Consider the following 22,972-nt stretch of genomic DNA (forward strand, 5'->3'; position numbering starts at 1 on the left):
TACATACAGTGAGGAAAATAAGTATTTGAACACCCTGCTACTTTGCAAGTTCTCCCACTTAGAAATCATGGAGGGGTCTGAAATTGTCATCGTAGGTGCATGTCCACTGTGAGAGACATAATCTAAAAAAAAAAATCCAGAAATCACAATGTATGATTTTTTAACTATTTATTTGTATGATACAGCTGCAAATAAGTATTTGAACACCTGAGAAGGTCAATGTTAATATTTGGTACAGGAGCCTTTGTTTGCAATTACAGAGGTCAAACGTTTCCTGTAGTTTTTCACCAGGTTTGCACACACTGCAGGAGGGATTTTGGCCCACTCCTCCACACAGATCTTCTCTAGATCAGTTAGGTTTCTGGCCTGTCGCTGAGAAACACAGAGTTTGAGCTCCCTCCAAAGATTCTCTATTGGGATTAGGTCTGGAGACTGGCTAGGCCATGCCAGAACCTTGATATGCTTCTTACAGAGCCACTCCTTGGTTATCCTGGCTGTGTGCTTCGGGTCATTGTCATGTTGGAAGAACAAGCCTCGACCCATCTTCAATGCTCTAACTGAGGGAAGGAGGTTGTTCCCCAAAATCTCGCAATACATGACCCCGATTATCCTCTCCTTAATACAGTGCAGTCGCCCTGTGCCATGTGCAGAAGAACACCCCCAAAGCATGATGCTACCACCCCCGTGCTTCACAGTAGGGATGGTGTTCTTGGGATGGTACTCATCATTCTTCTTCCTCCAAACACGTTTAGTGGAATTATGACCCAAAAGTTCTATTTTGGTCTCATCTGACCACATGACTTTCTCCCATGACTCCTCTGGATCATCCAAATTGTCATTGGCAAACTTAAGACGTGCCTGGACATGTGCTGGTTTAAGCAGGGGAACCTTCCGTGCCATGCATGATTTCAAACCATGACGTCTTAGTGTATTACCAACAGTAACCTTGGAAACGGTGGTCCCAGCTCTTTTCAGGTCATTGACCAGCTTCTCCCGTGTAGTTCTGGGCTGATTTCTCACCTTCATTAGGATCATTGAGACCCCACGAGGTGAGATCTTGCATGGAGCCCCAGTCTGAGGGAGATTGACAGTCATGTTTAGCTTCTTCCATTTTCTAATGATTGCTCCAACAGTGGACCTTTTTTCACCAAGCTGCTTGGCAATTTCCCCGTAGCCCTTTCCAGCCTTGTGGAGGTGTAAAATTTTGTCTCTAGTGTCTTTGGACAGCTCTTTGGTCTTGGCCATGTTAGTAGTTGGATTCTTACTGATTGTATGGGGTGGACAGGTGTCTTTATGCAGCTAACGACCTCAAACAGGTGCATCTAATTTAGGATAATAAATAATAAATAATCTTTGAGGGTCAGAATTCTAGCTGATAGACAGGTGTTCAAATACTTATTTGCAGCTGTATCATACAAATAAATAGTTAAAAAATCATACATTGTAATTTCTTGAATTTTTTTTTTTAGATTATGTCTCTCACAGTGGACATGCACCTACGATGACAATTTCAGACCCCTCCATGATTTCTAAATAGGAGAACTTGCAAAATAGCAGGGTGTTCAAATACTTATTTTATGTCCAAAAGTTGAAAATGCAGATCAGAGCAGAAACAAAGCTACGAGGAAGTGAAAGGAACTAGCTGCAGGGCTAAGAGACATGGTTGTGTCAGGATTGAGGCACTAATCTGAGGAAAGCTACAACAATATTTCTAAGGCATTTAACATTCCAGAGAGTACAGCAGACTCACTTACTAGAGCTGATTCCCCCACCTAAACTGAGCAATTGTTGGTGAAAGAGGTGACCAAAATATACTCTGTTGGGGCTCCAGTCTGGGCTTTATGTCAGAGTGGAATGGACAGATGCTCCACTTAGCACAATTTTTTTTTTTAATGTAAGTAAGATGTGAGAAAAACGAAAGGTTCTGAATGCTTTTTTTAAATGCATTCTATGCAAGCTGTTTAGTGGAAGATGGTAGCTTAGTGGATGAGATGGCTAGTGTTGTCTAGGAATGGTGGCAAATGTGTGAGTGGGTTGACAGTAAACTTGTGGACAATTTATTATGCATCGACTGTCCAATTACGTAAATTGATTGCTTCAGCCACTACATGTTAGCATGTAATCATCCTGTCCATAGCTTTTTTAGCAAAATATTTTTTTCTGTCTGTGTCCAATATTTTGCTAAACCAGTACTTTAATTCAATTTAATTAAATTACATTTCAATTGTATAGCACTTTTAAGAGTAGACTGTTCCAAAGCAGCTTTACAAATATACATTTAAAAATATAAAAATTTGTCATGATGTTTATCCATAATGAGCAAGCCAGTGTTGACAGTGTTATTTACAGGGAAGAACTACATTAGCTGCCACAAAATGTTCCATAAAATGGAATGAACCAGTCCATACTGCAAACATATTACCCACACTTTTACACTGCCCTGACAGCATGACTATTTTGTCAGAACAGTGCTGCTTGGATTCTCACTATCTCACAATAATAGTTTTGTGTGGTTGTCGTTTGTTCTCAGTGGTTACCATGACGACAGACAAAGCAAGTAGTGGACAGAAGAAGCAGGTCTGTGAGCAGCAGCAGGAAGATGGAGAGGCTGGAGTGCAAGAGCCTGACCCTATACAACCTTTTCCAGACAGACCCTCCAGCTCACCATTAATTCTGGGAGGCTTGGAGGAGGCTCAGCAGTCAAAATCACGCCAGCACAACTCGAGTGGGCGTGGCCTCTCACGCCTGTTCTCTTCTATCCTGAAGCGACGATCGCAGTGCTCAGATGATGAGGGGGTCAAGGTGGAACAAGGTCAAGAGAAAGAAAGTCAGTTGGACCCCAAAGCTCCGATTGCAGACCCCGAACCTGAGCTGCGCATTGAAGGAGATGCAGCGCTGGATCTGCACTCCATTAGCAGTTCTGAGAACCAGGTGAGGATAAGATAGGAAGAAACAGAGGGTTTAATCTGAGGGAACGTCTCAGCTTTGCTTCATGCTAGGTAGAGGTAATTTTACTATTACCAAAAGCTTCCCAACATGTTTCTTCAAACCTTAAAAAAGGGTGTGTGGCCTAATTTAACTGTTAATACTGTTCTACACAAAAAGTTACAATATTCCCTAAGTGATTACCTTTGAATTATTTATGCTACATGTCTAGTATTTTTTTAAAACTTCAAATATTTGGCACTTAAATTGCATGCTTAAAAAAGAAAGAATGGGCTTCTTTAAAAAATAAATAAATAAATAAATAAATAAATAAATAAATAAATAAATAAATAATAATAAATCTGACTCTCTTTTTGAGACCATTTTTGTTATATTTTCTATGACACTGTGGAGTTTTTTTTTTTTAAAGGTCAAAGTGGACCAAAAAGACACAATCGAGAGTGACGATTTAAAGGTGGAGAAACGGGAAAAGAAAGAAAAGAAGCAAAAGAAAGAAGAGTCGAATAAACACAGAGACAAGAAAAAGAAAATGGAGAAAGCAAAAACTATTGAGAAAAAAGAGAAGAAGGAGAAAAAGAACAAGGATAAGCTGAAGAAAGAAGAAGTGAAGAAAGAGAAAAAGGGGAATGAATCAGAAGAAGATAAAGATGTAGTGGAGCAGCTTGAAGCTGGGGATGAGGAGGCAGAAGCAGCAGGAGCGGGAAAAATGGACAGGGAGGGAGAACGAGGGAGAAAGGAAAAGACTGCTGAGGAAGTAAAGGCTCTTAAAGGTCAACGCAGACCCAGGGTCTTGCACTGTAAAGTCACGCTACTGGATGACACCCTTTTTGAATGTGAACTGGAGGTAAGAATCTCTCTCATCCACAAACACACACACAAACACACACACACACACAATAAGATACATGAAATGGAGATAAAGCATACAATGCATTTGGATACAGAAACATGCCAAAGGTCAGGAGTTGTTTGCAAAAGTATGTGACCACCTGAATCTGCTCGAGAAGGACTACTATGGCCTGGCTATCTGGGAAACACAAGCGATTAAGGTGAAAATTTGTTTCATTAATTTATACATTATCTGTTATTTAGTGAAAAAAAAGCTACACGTCTGTGAGAATGTGATAGTTATACTAACCCTCTTTTGCTATCTGTTTCATTCTCGCTATTCTAGACATGGCTCGACTTTACCAAGGAGCTCAGAAGGCAAGTGCGAGGTGAGAAATTTTTAAAAATTAAACATTTATTTGTTTAATAATGCCAAGTAGACCATTTTAATGATCTAATGTTAATCATTATTATTGTTAGGAATCAGCTACGAGTTTACATTCAATGTGAAGTTTTATCCACCTGATCCTGCCCAGTTATCCGAGGACATCACAAGGTAACTCATCTCTCTCTCTCTTGCCTCTCTTTAACACACACATTCTTTTTAGAATATATAATTATAATTTCTGTTATATGGTATAAATCAGCCTTTAGTTGTATAACTTACCAGCCTTTATGTTATTGCTTTGGGTTACAGGTATTATGTGTGTCTCCAGCTGCGCAAGGACATCATGAGTGGCCGTTTGCCCTGCTCATTCGTCACTCTAACGTTGCTGGGTTCTTATGCACTGCAGTCTGAACTGGGGGAGTATGACCCTGAGGTCCACGGAACAGACTATGCCAAGGAGCTCAGACTTATCCCAAATCAGACAAAGGAACTTGAGGACAAAGTCATAGAACTCCATCGCACGTACAGGTAGCTATTTAGTGTTCATTACACAATATTTGCTTTTTTTTTTCTCTCTCTCTCTCTCTCTTTTTTGTCTATTTTTCTAAAATAACACTAGGATATAAAAAGTATTGAATACAAGTTATACTTTTAGGCAATGCTTTAATACCTTTTTTATACTGAGCCCAGGTACATAATCTCCATAATTTATTTGTATTTATTTTTTGATCTTATATTGACACATCAGATTACTGTGCAGATTAATGTGATATTAATTAATTTTGATGTAATCATTTGGTTGATATGTAGTATTTCAAGGTAAACATTGTCCACTCATTAAAATGCAAGCATGACTGGTTAATAAAAGTGCTTGAGTCTTTTGTGCCAAAAGCATTCAATGGGATTTTTTTCAAGAAAGCAGCAAAAAACAAACACAAAAACAATAAACTCAGGGGCAAAAATGTAACACGACCTTTAAATCACCAGCATTCTTTGTTTATTTAAAGACTATGTACAATGTTTTGCATTAAATTGTTTCCAGTGTTTCTGTAAATGTGAATGTTTATACAGAATATCTCCGAAACAACTTCTGTTAACTTTTACATTCTAAACAGTCATTTCCTCTCTATTTGTTATTTTCTGTCTTGGAAAATAAGGGAAAAAAGGGCAGTTTAGGTTGGATAAATACATGTACCTGATATTTGGCGCTATGCCAACATTAAAATGTATTTATTTATACACTAATTTATTAAATATAGATACATCCTCAACATCAAATGTTGGTATCAGAGAAAAAGATGAGGTTGTAGAAACAGACATTGAATTTGTTAGAGAACTCTATGACAAACAATCAGTGCATTCCCTCTTTTCCCTCTCCTCTCCTTTCCTCTCCTCTCCTCTCCTCTTTCAATCTCGGCGAACTGCCCAAGCAATATTGCTTACTCATAGTCAGAGGTGGAAAGTAACGAATAACATTTGCAAAAAGAGAAACTTTAAAAGGATTTAAAGTGAATGCGTGCCCTTCCTGTCTGAATTCTGAATCTGCATTTGTGATTTCTCTCATTATTATAAATGATATCATAACAGATTTTATTTTTTTTTTTTTATGCTGTGAAAGAGCAGAACTGTAGTGGGGTTTTTATGTTTGTTTTATAAAATTTTAATTTGTGATGGTGTTCCTTCAATAAATACAACTAGTTTGAGATGTCTATCCCCTTGTCCTTTTTGAACTACACTAGAATCCCTCACCACACTCGCCCACTGTTAAACTTGTAAAATTTTACTCTGAGTACATTTTAAATGAGCTGCTTTTTGCTTTTACCTGAGTAGAATATTAGCCCGGTAACGTTCTTGTACTTAAGTCAAATTTCATTGAAGTAACAGTACTTTTAATTGATTAGAACATTTTAATACTTTTTCCACCTCTGTTGATAGTACCATACTATGAGCATTTATTTATGTGTTCTTTGTCCCTAGAACCATGAGTCCTGCTCAGGCTGACATGATGTTCCTGGAGAATGCTAAAAAGCTGTCCATGTATGGTGTAGATCTGCACCAGGCTAAGGTACTGTCCTAGAATGACTTCTCTTCTCTATAAAAGACACAGGAGGCAATGTTTCAGGCTCAAAGGAGAAATTCTCCCTTCTGTAAAGTACAGCAAAACACATTCAACAAAAATAATGAATATTCATAAGTAAAAAAAGAGTAAAAAAAAAAAAATGGATATAGATACACATATTTATCAGAATGTCATATGAGCACACACATCAATAGAAGGAATTGAACATGGGGGAAAAAATAAGAGCTTTTTTTTTTTTTTTTTTTTTTTACAAAGGTAGGTAGCAGGGCCCATGGTAGATATGTGCTTACATTGGAAATAGGGACCAAATGGCAGAATCTTAAATTTGACATACAAATACTCTTTTTCTTTTACAAAAAAAAATCTCTTTCTCTTAATATTTAATAATATTCAATACAATTTTTTATTTAATTTCCAAGTTTACATTAAAAAAAAGAATCCCAGATTTTCTGTCTCCACAATAAATTTCTATAAAGCTGCTTTGTAACAACTCCCATAGTTATAATAATAATTATAATAATAATAATAATAATAATATGTTGAATTTATATTTATATAGATTTATATAGCAATGCAGAGATCTGTCAGGCAACAGTTGAACCCAAACCCAAACATTTTGTGGATTTATTTGCCACTTTTCGGCGAGTCTTTTCATAAAACCACACACACACACAGCTCTATGTGTCCCCCCTTTTGTCTCCCTCTGCCTTTTCCCCTCTTTGCTGCTCATTGGGAACACTAATTAGTCAAAAACCACCATCAGGTGTGTGCTCCTTACCACCTGTTTCCTCCAGCTCCACTCTCTATTCACAAACTGGCTTCACAATAAGGAATAATATAATACAATAGATAGTAAAGATAGTAAAACATATGGTCATAGCCTTTTTTCCAGACTAAAACAAAAGCCAATGCAGGTGCATGAAGCAGTTGTATTAAAGTCTACCGACAATGAAATCCATAGAAACACAATTTCATATAGAGGCTTAGAGCGTAAGCAATACAGGCATGTAAACACAATAAGCAGCAATACAGTACATGAAACAAAAAGAAGATAAAACATTATGACTGATAATATCGGGGGAATAAATAGGTTTTGAACTGCGATTTAAATTTATAGATAAAGGTGGTTGTCCTGAATGGTAGGTGTGAGTGAGTTCCATAGTTTAGGTGCACAAGGTAGTACTGGGCCATATCACCCCTACACCATTTCTCTTTCCATCCACACTGTTGTAGAATAGTTTAAACTCCCCTATAATGTTTCTGGCCTTACTTACTTTTCACTTGGTCTCCTGAGAACACACACCATATCTACCTTTCTCCTCCCCATAATATTAGCTACCTCTCTCCCTTTACCAGTCATAGAGCCAACAAATAAAGTACCAACCTGAATCTTCACTCTCCTCCACTTTTCCTTTCCCTGCTGTCTTTGTAGACATCTTCCCCCTCTCCTTCTCCTGCTTTGGCCAACAGTAGCCCAATTTCCACTGGTACCCTGTTGGCTAACAATACCTGTGGGGGTCATTGGTAACCTGGGCCTGGCATATTTGATTTGGCACGTTTTATGCTGGATGCCCTTCCTAACGCAACCCTCCCCATTTATCTTGGTTTGGGACCAGCAAAAAGAGTGCACTGGATTGTGCAACCCTAATGGCTGGGTTAATGTTTTGTAGGTATATGACAGAAATAAAGTCAAACTGTAATAATTGATGCTGGTAATGCAGATTTTAAAGTTGTTTAATCATCCTCTGGTGTAATTCAGTTTATTTAATCTAAGCCTGTGTCGACTCTGAACGCTTTTAATTCACTGTATACTGTTTATACTTTCTTGAAAACAACAAAATGACTCAGAATGCATTGTTTTATATGGGATTTTACAGTTTTATTAAAAGTTAGCATGTTACTGTCAGAATGTGGCCATTTTTCTTACCATACCTGTGTCCTTGTATGGCTTAAAATTACATCTTTATATTTTTTCATAGCATTTTACTGATGTTTTGTGCACAGGATGTGTGATCAGGATGTAATTTTAAACCATACCAGGACACAAAGGTACATTTCTATCACTAGGGGTACATAAATGTTCTTTTACAGGTACAAAACAAGAAGGTACATAAATGTACTAATGTTGAGAGGTGCATTGTTGTACCCTGCTAGGGTACAGCTGGAGCAACAACATATTTATACTCTTTTAGGTACATTCCTGTACCTTGAGTAAGTATTTCACACCCAGAAATTGAAAGTTTTTGGGTGGGAAAATAAAAACCTGGCTCAGCTTGGTAGAAGGGAGCAAGACCATGGGGTGAATTAAATGTGTACAGAAGAATTTTGTAGACGATACAGGATGCAACTGGAAGCCAGTGAAGCTTAATATAGGAGTAATATGAGCAGGTCATTTTGTGTTAGTTTTCCTCACTGCAGAATTGAAATGCAAAGCTTAAAAGCATTTTTCAAATAAAAATGAAAATTGACTAAAATTGATTAAAGTTTGCAGATGACCCTCACAAAGTTGGTTTTATAAATGAAAATGACATGAATAAACCTGGAGTTAAATCTGTTGAAATGTCTATGTGTCAGGCTGCAGACGCGGAAGCAGATGAAGTCCAATCATGTTCTTTATTGAGGTGCAAAAAAACAAAAACACTCATAAGCCGATGAAAACAAAAGCAAACACTGACATCCGCTCGTTACGAAGTATCCACTATGAGCGCGAATGTCCAACGCCTAATCCCAATGTAAGTAAAGCTTTCGGAAATGAGTACTCCAATAAGGAAATGGAGTTCGGAGCGACCGCCATGGCGGGGAACCGGAACTGGACGGCAACCATGACAACTACCGGGGAGTGGAGGACGTCCCGGGCGGAAACCAGAGGCTGAGCGACATCCCTGGCGGAGATCAGGAACGTCGTACCACCTTCTGAGGGACCTGGAGGGCCGTGCAGGGATCCTGCGGCCGTTCCGTCGCCGTGCAGGGATCCTGGGGCCAAGACGTCGCCTTCAGTGGAGCCCGGGGGCCGAGACGTCGCCTTCAGTGGAGCCCGGGGGCCGAGACGTCGCCTTCAGTGGAGCCCGGGGGCCGAGACGTCGCCTTCAGTGGAGCCCGGGGGCCGAGACGTCGCCTTCAGTGGAGCCCGGGGGCCGAGACGTCGCCTTCAGTGGAGCCCGGGGGCCGAGACGTCGCCTTCAGTGGAGCCCGGAGGCCGAGACGTCGCCTTCAGTGGAGCCCGGGGGCCGAGACGTCGCCTTCAGTGGAGCCCGGGGGCCGAGACGTCGCCTTCAGTGGAGCCCGGGGGCCGAGACGTCGCCTTCAGTGGAGCCCGGGGGCCGAGACGTCGCCTTCAGTGGAGCCCGGGGGCCGAGACGTCGCCTTCAGTGGAGCCCGGGGGCGAGACGTCGCCTTCAGTGGAGCCCTGGGGCGAGACGTCGCCCTCGTGAAGACTCTGTGGCGGCGCGGCGCTCTCGTGAAGACTCTGTGGCGGTGCGGCGCTCTCGTGAAGACTCTGTGGATCTGAACCGCGAGGAGCGGCACTGAGCTTCCGGAGGAAATCCGAAGCCGGGTTCAGCTGCCGATCCGTCGCGTTTGGAAACGCGGTGTGTCGAATCCGCGTTCATTTTAGGTCGGTCGTTCTGTCAGGCTGCAGACGCGGAAGCAGATAAAGTCCAATCATGTTCTTTATTGAGGTGCAAAAAACTAAACACTCATAAGCCGATGAAAACAAAAGCAAACACAGACATCCGCTCGTAACGAAGTATCCACTATGAGCGCGAATGTCCAACGCCTAATCCCAATGTAAGTAAAGCTTTCGGCAATGAGTACTCCAATAAGGAAATGGAGTTCGGAGAAATAGCCAGCGGTGAATCCCGGCGTTTGAGCAGCCACGCGATTTACCTGCTTGACGATACAACGACCGACAGCCTGTGACTCAAGAACGTGAGTTTATGTAGTCTGATCTTTCATGAGCCACAGCTGTCGGTAATCTCGGAAGGCAGCGTGACTGCTATCGAGGGGGGTGTGGCAGGGTGAATCCCTGATAGCTACCGAGGGGGGCGTGGCAGGGGGATCCCTAACACTATGAATAGAAGAGAAAGCAAAATAAAGGTAAATACACTGTATACATAAAAAAAATGCTAAATATAAATTTATATATATATATACTGAGTATACTTTATATATATATATATATATATATATATATATATATATATATATATATATATATATATATATATATATACAATATACATTGGCATATATTGCATAACTGCATGAACCCTTATAGAACAATACAATACATTTATGGTGACTACCTTACTTTGATGATTTGCACTAAATGGATGCAGCCTCCAGCAGAATACCAAATGATGATCAGTCATGGTGGAATGGTATTTATACTTAATTTATTTGGGAAAATGTTGACATATAAATAAGTAAAGTCACTTTTTTTTTGACCATGCATGCATGGTGACCAGTGAATTAGAAGAGATCTCAGACTTTTTTTGAATGGCAGACAATCTACCCATACTGCCTTTGCAAACCACTGGCCAATTGCGATTGACATATTGGCACCCCTCTCTCAGATCCGCAATGTTTGGTGTTAACCCTAGACCCTGCATGCTAAGGAGTTCCTGTGATGCATAGTAATCTGTTAGGTCTCGTCAGTTTGCACTCAAGATGGATTTTATATTATGAACAACAATATAATCTGAATGAAGTGTCTAGATGGATTATATGTTTGTAAATGTACATTTTGGATTACATGAAATACACCTCTGCCTATAGCGTATATCACATAGAGATGTTTATGTCTGTTTTTCAGGATCTGAATGGAGTGGATATCATGCTAGGTGTGTGCTCCAGTGGTCTCATGGTTTATAAAGACAAGCTGCGGATTAATCGTTTCCCATGGCCAAAAGTGCTAAAAGTCTCCTACAAACGTAGCAGCTTTTTCATCAAGATACGTCCATCTGAGGTGCACCAAGTTTGCACACTTCTGCAAGTGCATTATTTTTTTTTTTATGATATATCGTTCAGCTAGTGTTCCACCAAGGTCTGCACTCTTTTTGATATGTTCTAAAATTCTGTCCTAGTTGGAGCATTATGAGAGTGCCATCGGCTTCAAGCTGCCAAATTACAAAGCTTCTAAGAAGCTTTGGAAAGTGTGTGTAGAACACCACACCTTTTTCAGGTAATTAGTGAATTTAGTACTATTCTTTAATTAATTATTTGTATCACAATACTTGAGTATCTTTTCTGTAGATAATAATGAACAATTCAAGCTAGAGGAGCCACTATATATATTGTCTGTCCTTCCCAGGTTGACGTCTACTGAAGCTGCAACCACACCCAGAAAGCTCCTGGCTCTGGGTTCCAAATTCAGGTATAGTGGCCGTACTCAGGCTCAAACACGGCAGGCTAGCTCCATGATCAACCGCCCCGCACCTCACTTCAAGCGCTTTGCCGGTAAAATGGCCTCTCACAGCTTAGATGGAGGTTTGTTTTCTTTCCTCCCTCTCCCTCTGTCTCTATCTCTTTTTTTCTCTCACTCTCTCTTATAAATGTTTTGGCATTAGACAATCAGTAAAGAAGCTAATATGGTAACATAACACTTGATCCACTTTAAAGGGAAATAAAAATGTTTTATCACCATACATATTGGATAGAGAACAATTAAATGTAAGGAAAACAAATATTAACAAAAAAGCTATGCATTGCACAGGGATATCTCAGTGTTTATGTTGGACTTCTGATCAGAAGGTTGTGAGTTTAAATCCCAATAAGCTGCCACTGCTGGGCCCTTAACCCTCACATGTTCATTTGAATGAATTGTGTACCGAATGGCGTAAATGTAAAGTTATCCTATATAGCATGTATCATATTCAAGTATGTACATGAAAAGTAAGTACATTTTATACTTCAGTATACTGTAGAATGATATAGCTACAATTATTTTCTGTACCACATCATTTGGTACCACATGGAAAATAACTCTTCTGTTGAATGACCCAATTTTAGTCCAGCTTAAGCCACAGGACAGACAGTCCTCAAAAAATTCATAATCTGGTATAAAGTGGAGTTTATCATTGTCTCAGTGACTGAAGGTTTCCCATGTTCTGTGGCAAAACAAACCCAAATCGCCATTGTTCTAACACCACCATGATTCACAGCTGGTATGGGGTGTTTGCTGTGATTCGCTGTGTTTGGTTTTCACAAAACATTACACTGTGCATGAATGCCAAACATCTCCACCTTGCTTCACCTTATTACAAAAATTTGATGGTTTGTTCAGATGCAATTTCGCAAACAGAAATTATGCTATATTCTCTTTTGGAGAGACACTTCTCAAACTCAACACAAAAAAAGAGTTTTCTTTTAAAGTTTTACTTTATTATTTATTTGCTTTAAAACAAAATCTTGGCTGTTACCAAATCTTTCAGCTAGCCCCAAAAAAAGTGCGTGAAATTTCTTTTTCCATCTTCAAAATTGCTCCAAAACTGCTTCATTTGGGATGGAAAAAACCCATAGCACTAGCCAACTTTTTGCTAAACTTCAGCTGTTCAGCTGAGAAATACACTTAATTATAAATCTGAACAACCCTGCATTAATGAAAGTTGTGGCTGACATGCAGGTGTGGCTGATCCTACATCATATATACATATAATCAATATATTCTCATTGGCTTTTGCCCAGCAACTACAACCCCAATTCCAAAAAAGAGAATAATTTCTGAATAATATTACTTAACATAAAATTGTGAGGAATAAATATATCATCATCTACAGTACATAATATTATCATAAGATTTAAAAAATGTAAATAAATCTTTGTGTGTAAGGGACAAAGGTGAAGACCAGTATTGGATACTCGTGATCTTTAGGCCCTCTGGCAGCACTGTATTAATGATTCTGGGCATGATTCTGTAATGGAAATCATTGCATAAGTTTAGAAATGCCTCCAGAAATCACTGTCTGTGAACACAGTTTGCTGTGTCATCCACAAATTCAAGTTAAAACTTTACCATGCAGAGAAGAAGCTATATGTGAATATGATCAAGAAACGCTGTCATCTTCTTTGGGCCAAAGCTCATTCAAAATTGACTGAGAGAAATTTTAAAACTGTGAATTGTGATTAGATGAATAACATTTTTTTTATTCTTTTTGCAAACCATAAATGCTACATCCTCTAGGCTAAAGAGGAGAGGGACCATCCAGCTTGTTATGAGAACTCAGTTCAAAAGCCTGTTTCTCTGATGATGAGGGGGTTACACTATTGCCTATATAATGGGCATCTTACAAATCTTTTACAACAGAATGACTTTGTAGTAGAAGAGTCCGGGTGCTGAACTGATCTGCCTTCCAGATCTTTCCGTTTTAAAAACATTTGGAGCATCATGAAATGTAAAATAGGTAAACAAAAAAAAAAAAAAGACCCAGGATTGTACCAGACATGAATGGGACAACATTCCTTTTCCCATACTTCAGGAACTGTTCTCCTCTGCTCCCAGATGTACATAGTGTTTTTTTAAAGCAAGAGGGGATGCTACACAGTGTTAAACCTGACCCTGTCTTTTTTTGTGACATGTTGCAGCATCAAATTATTTCTTGATTTCTTGTCTATGTTCTGTTTTTAAGAAAATATGGGTTTATAAAATTTTCAAGCCATTGCATTCTGTTTTTATTTACATTTTACACAGAATCACAATATTTTTTTTATATTGGGGTTGTAGTCTCTGGTCCAATGATCTGCCTTAAGCTAAATAAATTAGCATTTAAGCATTTGATTGAATATATAAAATAATGGTTTAACATCCTTTCCTTCTCTGTCTTTCTACCTTCTTCATTCAGCAATGGTGTCCACCATGAACAAGGCAGCACGTCCTGTCAGTGCTCCAATCATGTCTCCTATTTCTATTGGTGATCCAAGTCCTTCTTCCATAGTGACATCAGCCAAACAGGTGGAGCACAAAGACTTGGTGACACCCACAAGTCCACCATCTCACTCAGGAGAGAACAAGGTTGAGGTAAAAGCAGAGAGCTATGTGACTGGGAGCTTCAAAATGCAAAGTGTTGCACTTGAGGACACATCTGAGATCAAGGTACATTTTATTTAATTTCACTAGATGCAAATTCCTGTTGAGGTGTAAAGCTAATTTTTTTAAATGCATATTCAAAGGATTTCAATCAATGTATTCTGTAGGAATAGCATTAGGAAATAAAAAACTACTAAATTTATTTAGCTAATAAAAAAGTAGAATTGCTGATGTGTTACATTCTTATGCTAGTCAGGGTTTCTTTCACTCCTCTTAACCGTCATATGCAATGCTGTACACATGTACATTTAGAGTGTGCAGTTGCACTATGTTGATTACTCATAAAAAGTCTTGAAATCACATTGATAGACTGTACCACGTATTCTCTGCTCAGCCCACATTCTCTGCTGAACAATTAACTTTCTGTACTTCATTTTTCTCTCCCACCCCCTGACTAGTGGGTCTAAAACTCCATCTTAGTTTTACAGTATAATGCATACTCGTCATGATTATACTCAGACTGGCAGATTTGGATCCTTCTGGGTTGAGAAAGAGATCAGAGGCTCTATGAGTTTATAGCCCCATCTGAGACATATTTTCTGACAATTATTCAACAGTGAAAACACCTAGTTCAATTCTGACTGCAGCATCTAGGAGTAATTGTGATCTAGCATTTATCAGAATACATGTACTGATGGCATTATCCAAACAGCCTGGCATAGCTACCATCTGAAAGGCCTGGGTTGGCTGATGAGCATCTTGAAGCCACTCTACCACACCCTGCCAAATCTTCAACTAATATAATGGCTTGTGTGCATATTTGTCTGGACATGGCAATGCACAGGCAATTATCATATTTTGCTATTCACATTAGAGCAGTGACTTCAATTAACAGATATTGAGGCCTCTGTGACATAACTGATTATAACCACAGCCCTGGTAGTGGGACACATATGCCTGGATGCAGGGTGGCTCTCCACTAATATTATATATATACAGTATTGTTTAAAATAATAGCAGTACAATGTGACTAACCAGAATAATCCAGGTTTTTAGTATATTTTTTATTGCTACGTGGCAAACAAGTTACCAGTAGGTGCAGTAGATTCTCGGAAAACAAACAAGACCCAGCATTCATGATATGCACGCTCGTGCCCAATGTGCAATTGGGCAATTAATTGAAAGGGGTGTGTTAAAATAAATAGCAGTGTGGCATTCAATCACTGAGGTCATCAATTTTGTGAAAAAACAGGTGTGAATCAGGTGGCCCCTATTTAAGGATGAAGCCAGCACTTTTTGAACATGCATTTGAAAGCCTGAGGCAAATGGGTCGTTCAGAAGAACAGCGTACTTTGATTAAAAAGTCGATTGGAGAGGGGAAAACCTATAAAGAGGTGCAAATAATTATAGGCTGTTCAGCTAAAATGATCTCAAATGCCTTAAAATGGAGAGCAAAACCAGAGGGACGTGGAAGAAAACAGAAGACAACCATCAAAATGGATCGAAGAATAACCAGAATGGCAAAGGCTCAGCCAATGATCAGCTCCAGGATGATCAAAGACAGTCTGGAGTTACCTGTAAGTACTGTGACAGTTAGAAGACGTCTTTGTGAAGCTAATCTATTTTCAAGAATCCCCGCAAAGTTCCCCTTTTTAAAAAAAGGCATGTGCAGAAGAGATTACAATTTGCCAAAGAACACATCAACTGGCCTAAAGAGAAATGGAGGAACATTTTGTGAACTGATGAGAGTAAAATTGTTCTTTTTGGGTCCAAGGGCCACAGACAGTTTGTGAGACGACCCCCAAACTCTGAATTCAAGCCACAGTACACAGTGAAGACAGTGAAGCATGGTGGTGCAAGCTTAATGATATGGGCATGTTTCTCCCACTATGGTGTTGGGCCTATTTATTGCATACCAGGGATCATGGATCAGTTTGCATATGTCAAAATACTTGAAGAGGTCATGTTGCCTTATGCTGAAGAGAACATGCCCTTGAAATGGTTGTTTCAACAAGACAATGCCCCCAAACACACTAGTAAACGAGCAAAGTCTTGGTTCCAAACCAACAAAATTAATGTTATGGAGTGGCCAGCCCAATCCCCGGACCTTAATCCAATCGAGAACTTGTGGGGTGATATCAAAAATGCTGTTTCTGAAGCAAAACCAAGAAATGTAAATGAATTGTGGAATGTTGTTAAAGAATCATGGAGTGGAATAACAGCTGAGAGGTGCCACAAGTTGGTTGACTCCATGCCACACAGATGTGAAGCAGTTTTATAAAACTGTGGTCACACAACTAAATATTAGTTTAGTGATTCACAGGATTGCTAAATCCTAGAAACAAAAATGTTTGTACAAAATAGTTTTGAGTTTGTACAGTCAACGGCATACACTGCTATTTTTTTGAACACACTTTTAACTAATTGCCCAATTGCACAGCCTTAAGAGCGTGCATATCATGAATGCTGGGTCTTGTTTGTTTTCTGAGAATCTACTGCACCAACTGGTAACTTGTTTGCCACGTAGCAATAAAAAATATACTAAAAACCTGGATTATTCTGGTTAGCCACATTGTACTGCTATTATTTTGAACAATACTGTATAGTTTATATACTTTATTGATGGCACCAAGAAAGGTTGATCTATTAACAATTCGGGGGGGGGCCTACATTATACCAGTGGAACCTGATGAGAAATCTGCAGGTGTATTCATGTCACAGTGTTGAGGTGCTTGCAAATTTCCAAACCCATAAATAGGCCACACTGTTTCACTCACTTGTACAGAGGCACAATGGGAAAGATTAGACCCCCTTCCCAAAATCACAAACCTAATCTCCACATACTTTTTATTTGTGAATAAGGATGGTGGATTTATTGATCATCATTATGTATATGGCTATTAAAGGGGTACTTATATTATGCAACCACAGACTCTGTAAATCTTTGCAAAGTGCCAAAACTGTTTTAAAATTTGTCTATCAGAAGCAGGCATTCCAAATGAGCTCACACCCTTTCAATCAGAAATCCACCATCTTAACCACTGAGCTGCAATTGGGAACTGTAATAGTTCTTTAGAAGTGAAGATTTATAATCACACTCTTGATACCACCCAAATAAGGGTGGTTTCCTCATACCATCTAAGGGAGTTTTTTCTTCCGTCAGTCACCCCAGTCTTACTCATTGGGGATTAATACACATAATTCACTTATATAAAAATGTTTTTGTTCTATAATTCTTACGTTCTGTAAATCTGTTTTGAGACAATGTTTATTGTGAAAAGCACTATAGAAGTAAACTTGAAATAAAACTTGAACTACAGCTATTATATCCTGTTGCCCCAGTGTGTGCAACTAAACCTGGAATTGCACAGGCAGAAATGCAACCAATCCTTGGTTCAGTCAGTAGGTAACATGCATTGTAGGTATTACAAGCTTTGGCATAAGGATTTTTTTTATTCACATAATGAAATGAAAGGAAATGAGGGTGGCCTGGGTGACCCTCAAGTTCCTGCCTACCTGCAGTGAGTTAATATGACAGTGTTCATACAGAAGCACAGTCAGCTTTTCTGAAAGCAACCATGTTTCCCGCTGTATATATCCTACATCCTTCACTAATTCAATCCGCACTACACAGCAGTTATTGATCAAGCCGAAGGGTTCTACTTAAGTCATGTGATTGTATATGAGAAACAGAGAGAGACGTGGGTAACTTATACCAGGGTGGGTAATTATGTGCCCCTGCAGATGGTTCTCCGGCGTGAGTGGCGGCACCGTGATGCCTTGGCAGTGAAGACCACTAAAGGGGAGAAAATGAATCAGGTGTGTGCTTCAGTTTCAGAAGCTACACCGGATGCCGAGCAAGCATTAACAATGCGACCCTTATACAGTATTGTACCAAAACTTTTGTAATTTTTTTCAAGCATTTATTTTTCCCAACAATTTTTGTGCAGTAGTATAATTTTATTTTAGTAAAGACATAATAACATAATAGCCACTAGACCAATTTTTTAAATAAAAGAAATTAAGTGTTGCAGATAAAGTCGGATAATCAGATTCTTTAACTCTCGATAAAGAGTTCTCTAAGATGCTATAATTAAACAATATCAATCAGTTTCCTTATAAACTACAGAACATGTACCTGAAGCTATACATGTATTTTTAAAGGCAAAGGATTGAGTTTGTTTATTACTGCTTAATGATCTTAATTTTAGGCATCTTTGATTTAAAGCATTTCTTTATATATGACTTAGACTTTTGCACAGTACTGTAAACTATTCGACATTTGTTTGTTTAACACAATTTAAAGCTTGACTACATGACTCTCTTTAGTATGTACACAAAGTGTTAATGGTGGTTTAATGTATGTGAGGGGCTCTAATATGGCTTTCTGTTCCCTCTTCTTTGGGGCTTGCACAGCCCCCAGAAGTGACGGTGCGAATGCGCAAGGTTGGAACTTATTCAGATTTCAGGGTTACAGCAGGACGAAGAAGCCATTTTCCACATCCTTGCTGTTACTCCTTAAGATTATTCTTTGTTATCTGCCCTGGCTGTGTCTGGCTTTGTTATTGCTTGTCGTGTGTGTGTGTGTGTGTGTGTGTGTGTGTGTGTGTGTGTGTGTGTGTGTGTGTGTGTGTGTGTGTGTGTGTGTGTGTGTGTGTGTGTGTGTGTGTGTGTGTGTGTGTGTGTGTGAAGCTAACTCTTCATGGCTGGTACATTATGGCTCTTCATTGTGGCTAAAATGAAATTAATAAATAAATGGATGAATGAATGAATGAATGAATGAATGAATGAATGAATGAATGAATGCAAAGTGCTGGGAATGATCTCTGCATGTGCTTATATATACAGTATATTGCCTGCCTCCATAAGAAATGTTGACCCTTAGAATGTTTGTTTTGCTTCTAGATATGTTCTTAGATCAAATTAAGCATGTACTTCTGGGGCTGGGGTTAGGAGGATCATTTGAAGTCTTTAATATTATTATTATTATTATTACCTTGCGTAATGTTGCTGAAAAGCAGTCATGTGATAAGAATCTTTTTGCAGCCTATCAATAATACTGTAGAACTGTACAATAATGTAGAATGTAAATTTATTTTGTTTCTGACAAGTGTTTAGCTTGAAATAAATAAACCTAATAAAAAAAAAATAATAATAATTAGGTAAATGATATGAGATACTCTGTATGACCAAAAGTATGTGCACCCTTGACCATCACGTTCTTGTTGAACATCATTTTTTTTGCTGTTACAATAAGTTCCACTCTTCTTTTCAATTAATTTATCAATTAATGAGATCAGACAATGTTGTTTATCCAGTTTATCCCAAAGATGTACAGTGTTAAAGAGGGTTGAGGTCAGGGCTCTGTGCAGGACACTCGACAATGTTCTTTCACTCCAACCTTAACACCAACAACCATGTCTTAATGGCCCTTGTTTTGTGCACAGAGGCAATGGCCTGCTGGAACAGTGTTTGGGTCTCTTACTGAAGAGTTGAAGAAGAAACATATATGGGTGTAATGGTCAGGAGTGCACATACTTTTTAGTCAAGTAAGAGAGAGTAAGACAAGTCTTTCACAGTAAGGCTGTAATATTAGTTAGCTACTGTCTGACCATCTGTTCAATGATAAATAAAATAAGGCATTTGATCCTTAAACAATAAGCAGTAGAAATGTTTCACCTCTAGCGTTTATCCTGGACATAATCCTTACCTAATTAGACTTTATCTACAATTTAATCACTACCAGTGGTGGACAAAGTACACAAACCATGTACTTAAAGTAGATATACAGTAGGTAAAATATTACTCCATTAAAAGTTCACCATTTAAATTTCATTTCAGTAAAAGTACAAAAGTATTTGCCTTCAAATGTACTTAAGATTCCAAAGTACTATGATTTATAATATGCTAAAATGTTCCTATTATTATTATTTTCATCACAGTCAATTTAGTTTATGTAAAAAGAATCTAATGTTACTCTTAGCACACAATCTATTAATAGAATGATATTAATGAGTCAAACACAGATTGATATCTATTAAAATTATCATGAGCCCAAAACCTTCTTTTCAACTACAGGTAGTCGTCGAATACTACAGGTAGTATTCGCTACCACACTCGCTAGCCGCGGCGTACGACAGAGCTTACCAGCTTCCAGCTTCCAGCAACATTTCACAGTACTGTACATATAGCCTACTCTACTTACGACCAAATCGTGTTACGACCAGTCTGTCGGTCCCAATCCTGGTCGTAAGTCGACGACTACCTGTACTTAAAAAAAACACACAAATAAGACCACGGGTGTTGTGGCGAGTTAGAGTCAGTAAATTCTTTTAGCATTTATTACTCTCAAAATGTTCTGCTTGGTGTTGACCAGACACTGTATGTTTGTGATAAGTAAAAATGACCAATCAAACAAGTTCTACCCTGATTGGTGTGGTAAATAGTGAGTAGATGTGTAAAATAGTGTAGTTGAGTAAAAAGTTATATATTTGAATTTGAAATGTAATGAAGTTAAAGTAAAAGTCTCCCCAAAAGGAAATACTTCAGTAAAGTACACATTCACGAAACAGCTACCCAAGTACCTTAAAGAATTAAATTTACATTGTAACTGTCCACCACTGATCACTATGCAATGATCCAGTTTTCCCTCCTGCCTCTGCACCCACACACCATTTCACTCCGCATTCCTGCACATTTGCATTTCATCTGATACCTGTGACCACATCTCTTTTCTACATTATCCCACTGAATGCTCCTCAAACAGCAAGCGATTTCACTGTAATGACTCTGTTTATTTATTATAACAACCCTTAACACTTATTCTTTTTTTCTTTTTCTTTTTGTTCTTTGCAGAAAAGGGCCAAGAAACTGGAGGGTGAAACTCTTTATACCAGACATAGTAATTTAATGTTGGAGGTTTGTATATGGACATTTATACTTCTCCCTTTGTTGCATGTTTAACTGCATGGAGATTTCTGATTTCATATATCTCTATATGTGTGTGTTTTTTTCTTTATTTTCTATTTTCCATTATAGAATCACTTTGCATGCACAATTTATCTCGGTCATTCCAAAGCAAGTATATCGTCTCCTTTCTTAAAATTTATTTTACATTCAAATCTCAAATAGAAGTTGCTTTAATATCTGATTGGGCTTTTTCGTTTGTCTTATTTAATAAATGTATTTTAATAAAAATCTTTTATTCTCCACAAGAGGGCACTATAACAGTGACTATACAAATACATAACCTGGACCATGTAAATCAGAGGGGCCCAAAACCCACACTTGATTAAGAACCATAGACTAGAAATAATGCTGCATTATTCGAACCATTATATTGAAATGAAAGTTGTGTTGGTTCCTCTCATTTATGACTGCATAATGTTTAAAAATAAATAAATGGATATCTTAGAATAGCCTTTATTTGTCACATATACATTATGGCACAATGAAATTCTTTCTTCACATTTCCCAGTTTACTCGGAAGCTGGAGTCAGAGCACAGGGTCAGCCATGATATGGCACACCTGGAGCACTTGTTCAAGGGCCCAAGAGTGGCAGCTTGGCGATACTGGGGTTTGAACCCCTGACCATCTGATCAGTAACCCAGAGCCTTAATCACTTTGCTTCCACTCTTTTGTTACCATGTCTGCTTCTCCTTCTTCTTCCTAAAGCAGAATTATTTTCAAAGTTCTAGATCGGTGAAACTTATTGAATGATGCGAGACAATCCTATATATTGTACCATAGAGTTTGATGTATAATTTATCTATTCAGCAGCCTCATGAAGGACATGAAGCTAATCCTTAGTTTTCCAAATGGCACTTTGTTCAGGCTTTTTTTCCACTTTTCCTACTGTATATGGCATGGTGGACCAAATCAACACCAAGGGCCAACTTTGGCCCATGGACCCTAGTTTGGGTATCTCTGATCTAAATGTACATGGTTGCATGGTACAAGGTGCTTCTCTCTTATTGTAAACTGCCTATTCGTATTGTGCCCAGTCATATATTTTTTAAATGATTGACAGAAATGTAACTGACAACACGCCTGATCCCCGTGATTGTGCTCCCATCTCTAAATTAATTAAAAGATTTCCACTCTTTATCCACACTTTATCACATCACTGACAGTCACACATCCTCTGTCAAACCTGGAGTGCTTTAATAAATATTTTTTTTTATCTGTGAGCTGGTTCCGTTTTACAGATTTAGAGAACTTAATTGTTGTGGATGTATCTCTTGAGAGAACATTTTCTTCATTGTTAAACTAATGAGCCAGGGCACAAGGTTTGTGTGCATGAGGACGTCTTTACATTCATGCTTCCAGAACACTTACATGCATATCACATGTTTTTCTTCTCCTGCTTCATATTATAGCATTTCATTAAAGCAATTTAGATGCATATTTAATATTGTAATACAAAAAGTATGATAGATAATGCAGATATTCTGAAACACTGCATCGTAGTGCAACAGAACACACTAGCATTAAAAAGAAAGTCTTTAACAAAACTAATAATGATGATAAAGGAAATTTAAATGAAGCAGGAGAGAAACACAGTGGTGGAACTTATGTGAGTGTTACATTGATTTGCCCGTAATTCCCCAGAAAATGTTCTTGTACAACACATTCCCATATTTTTTTTTGTCTCTTTCTGTGTCTGCTTCTGTTTGACTGTTTTTATTAACATTAAAAGGAATTAAG

The 22,972-nt window shown here is 38.5% G+C and overlaps 1 protein-coding gene across 10 annotated transcripts in view; it reads left to right on the forward strand.

Moving 5' to 3' along the window:
• Positions 1-22,972, forward strand: part of epb41a (erythrocyte membrane protein band 4.1a) — a 39,688-nt gene that overhangs the window by 8,520 nt on the left and 8,196 nt on the right. For 5 of the 10 annotated variants that reach the window (XM_083543253.1, XM_083543257.1, XM_083543254.1 and 2 more), the window contains 14 exons: positions 2,531-2,931; positions 3,356-3,790; positions 3,891-3,995; positions 4,121-4,163; positions 4,255-4,330; positions 4,472-4,690; positions 6,140-6,227; positions 11,056-11,208; positions 11,327-11,424; positions 11,554-11,729; positions 14,081-14,331; positions 18,010-18,084; positions 18,682-18,711; positions 21,121-21,183. In XM_083543253.1, coding sequence (XP_083399379.1) covers positions 2,531-2,931; positions 3,356-3,790; positions 3,891-3,995; positions 4,121-4,163; positions 4,255-4,330; positions 4,472-4,690; positions 6,140-6,227; positions 11,056-11,208; positions 11,327-11,424; positions 11,554-11,729; positions 14,081-14,331; positions 18,010-18,084; positions 18,682-18,711; positions 21,121-21,183 — 2,213 coding nt within the window. Of the gene's footprint in view, positions 1-2,530; positions 2,932-3,355; positions 3,791-3,890; positions 3,996-4,120; positions 4,164-4,254; positions 4,331-4,471; positions 4,691-6,139; positions 6,228-11,055; positions 11,209-11,326; positions 11,425-11,553; positions 11,730-14,080; positions 14,332-18,009; positions 18,085-18,681; positions 18,712-21,120; positions 21,184-21,303; positions 21,343-22,972 lie in introns of all 10 variants that reach the window. The other 5 variants (XM_083543258.1, XM_083543260.1, XM_083543259.1 and 2 more) reach the window with 3 other exon arrangements.

The sequence above is a fragment of the Silurus aristotelis genome, assembly GCF_946808225.1.
Source record: "Silurus aristotelis genome assembly, chromosome: 6".
In the NCBI taxonomy this organism is placed as follows: domain Eukaryota; kingdom Metazoa; phylum Chordata; class Actinopteri; order Siluriformes; family Siluridae; genus Silurus; species Silurus aristotelis.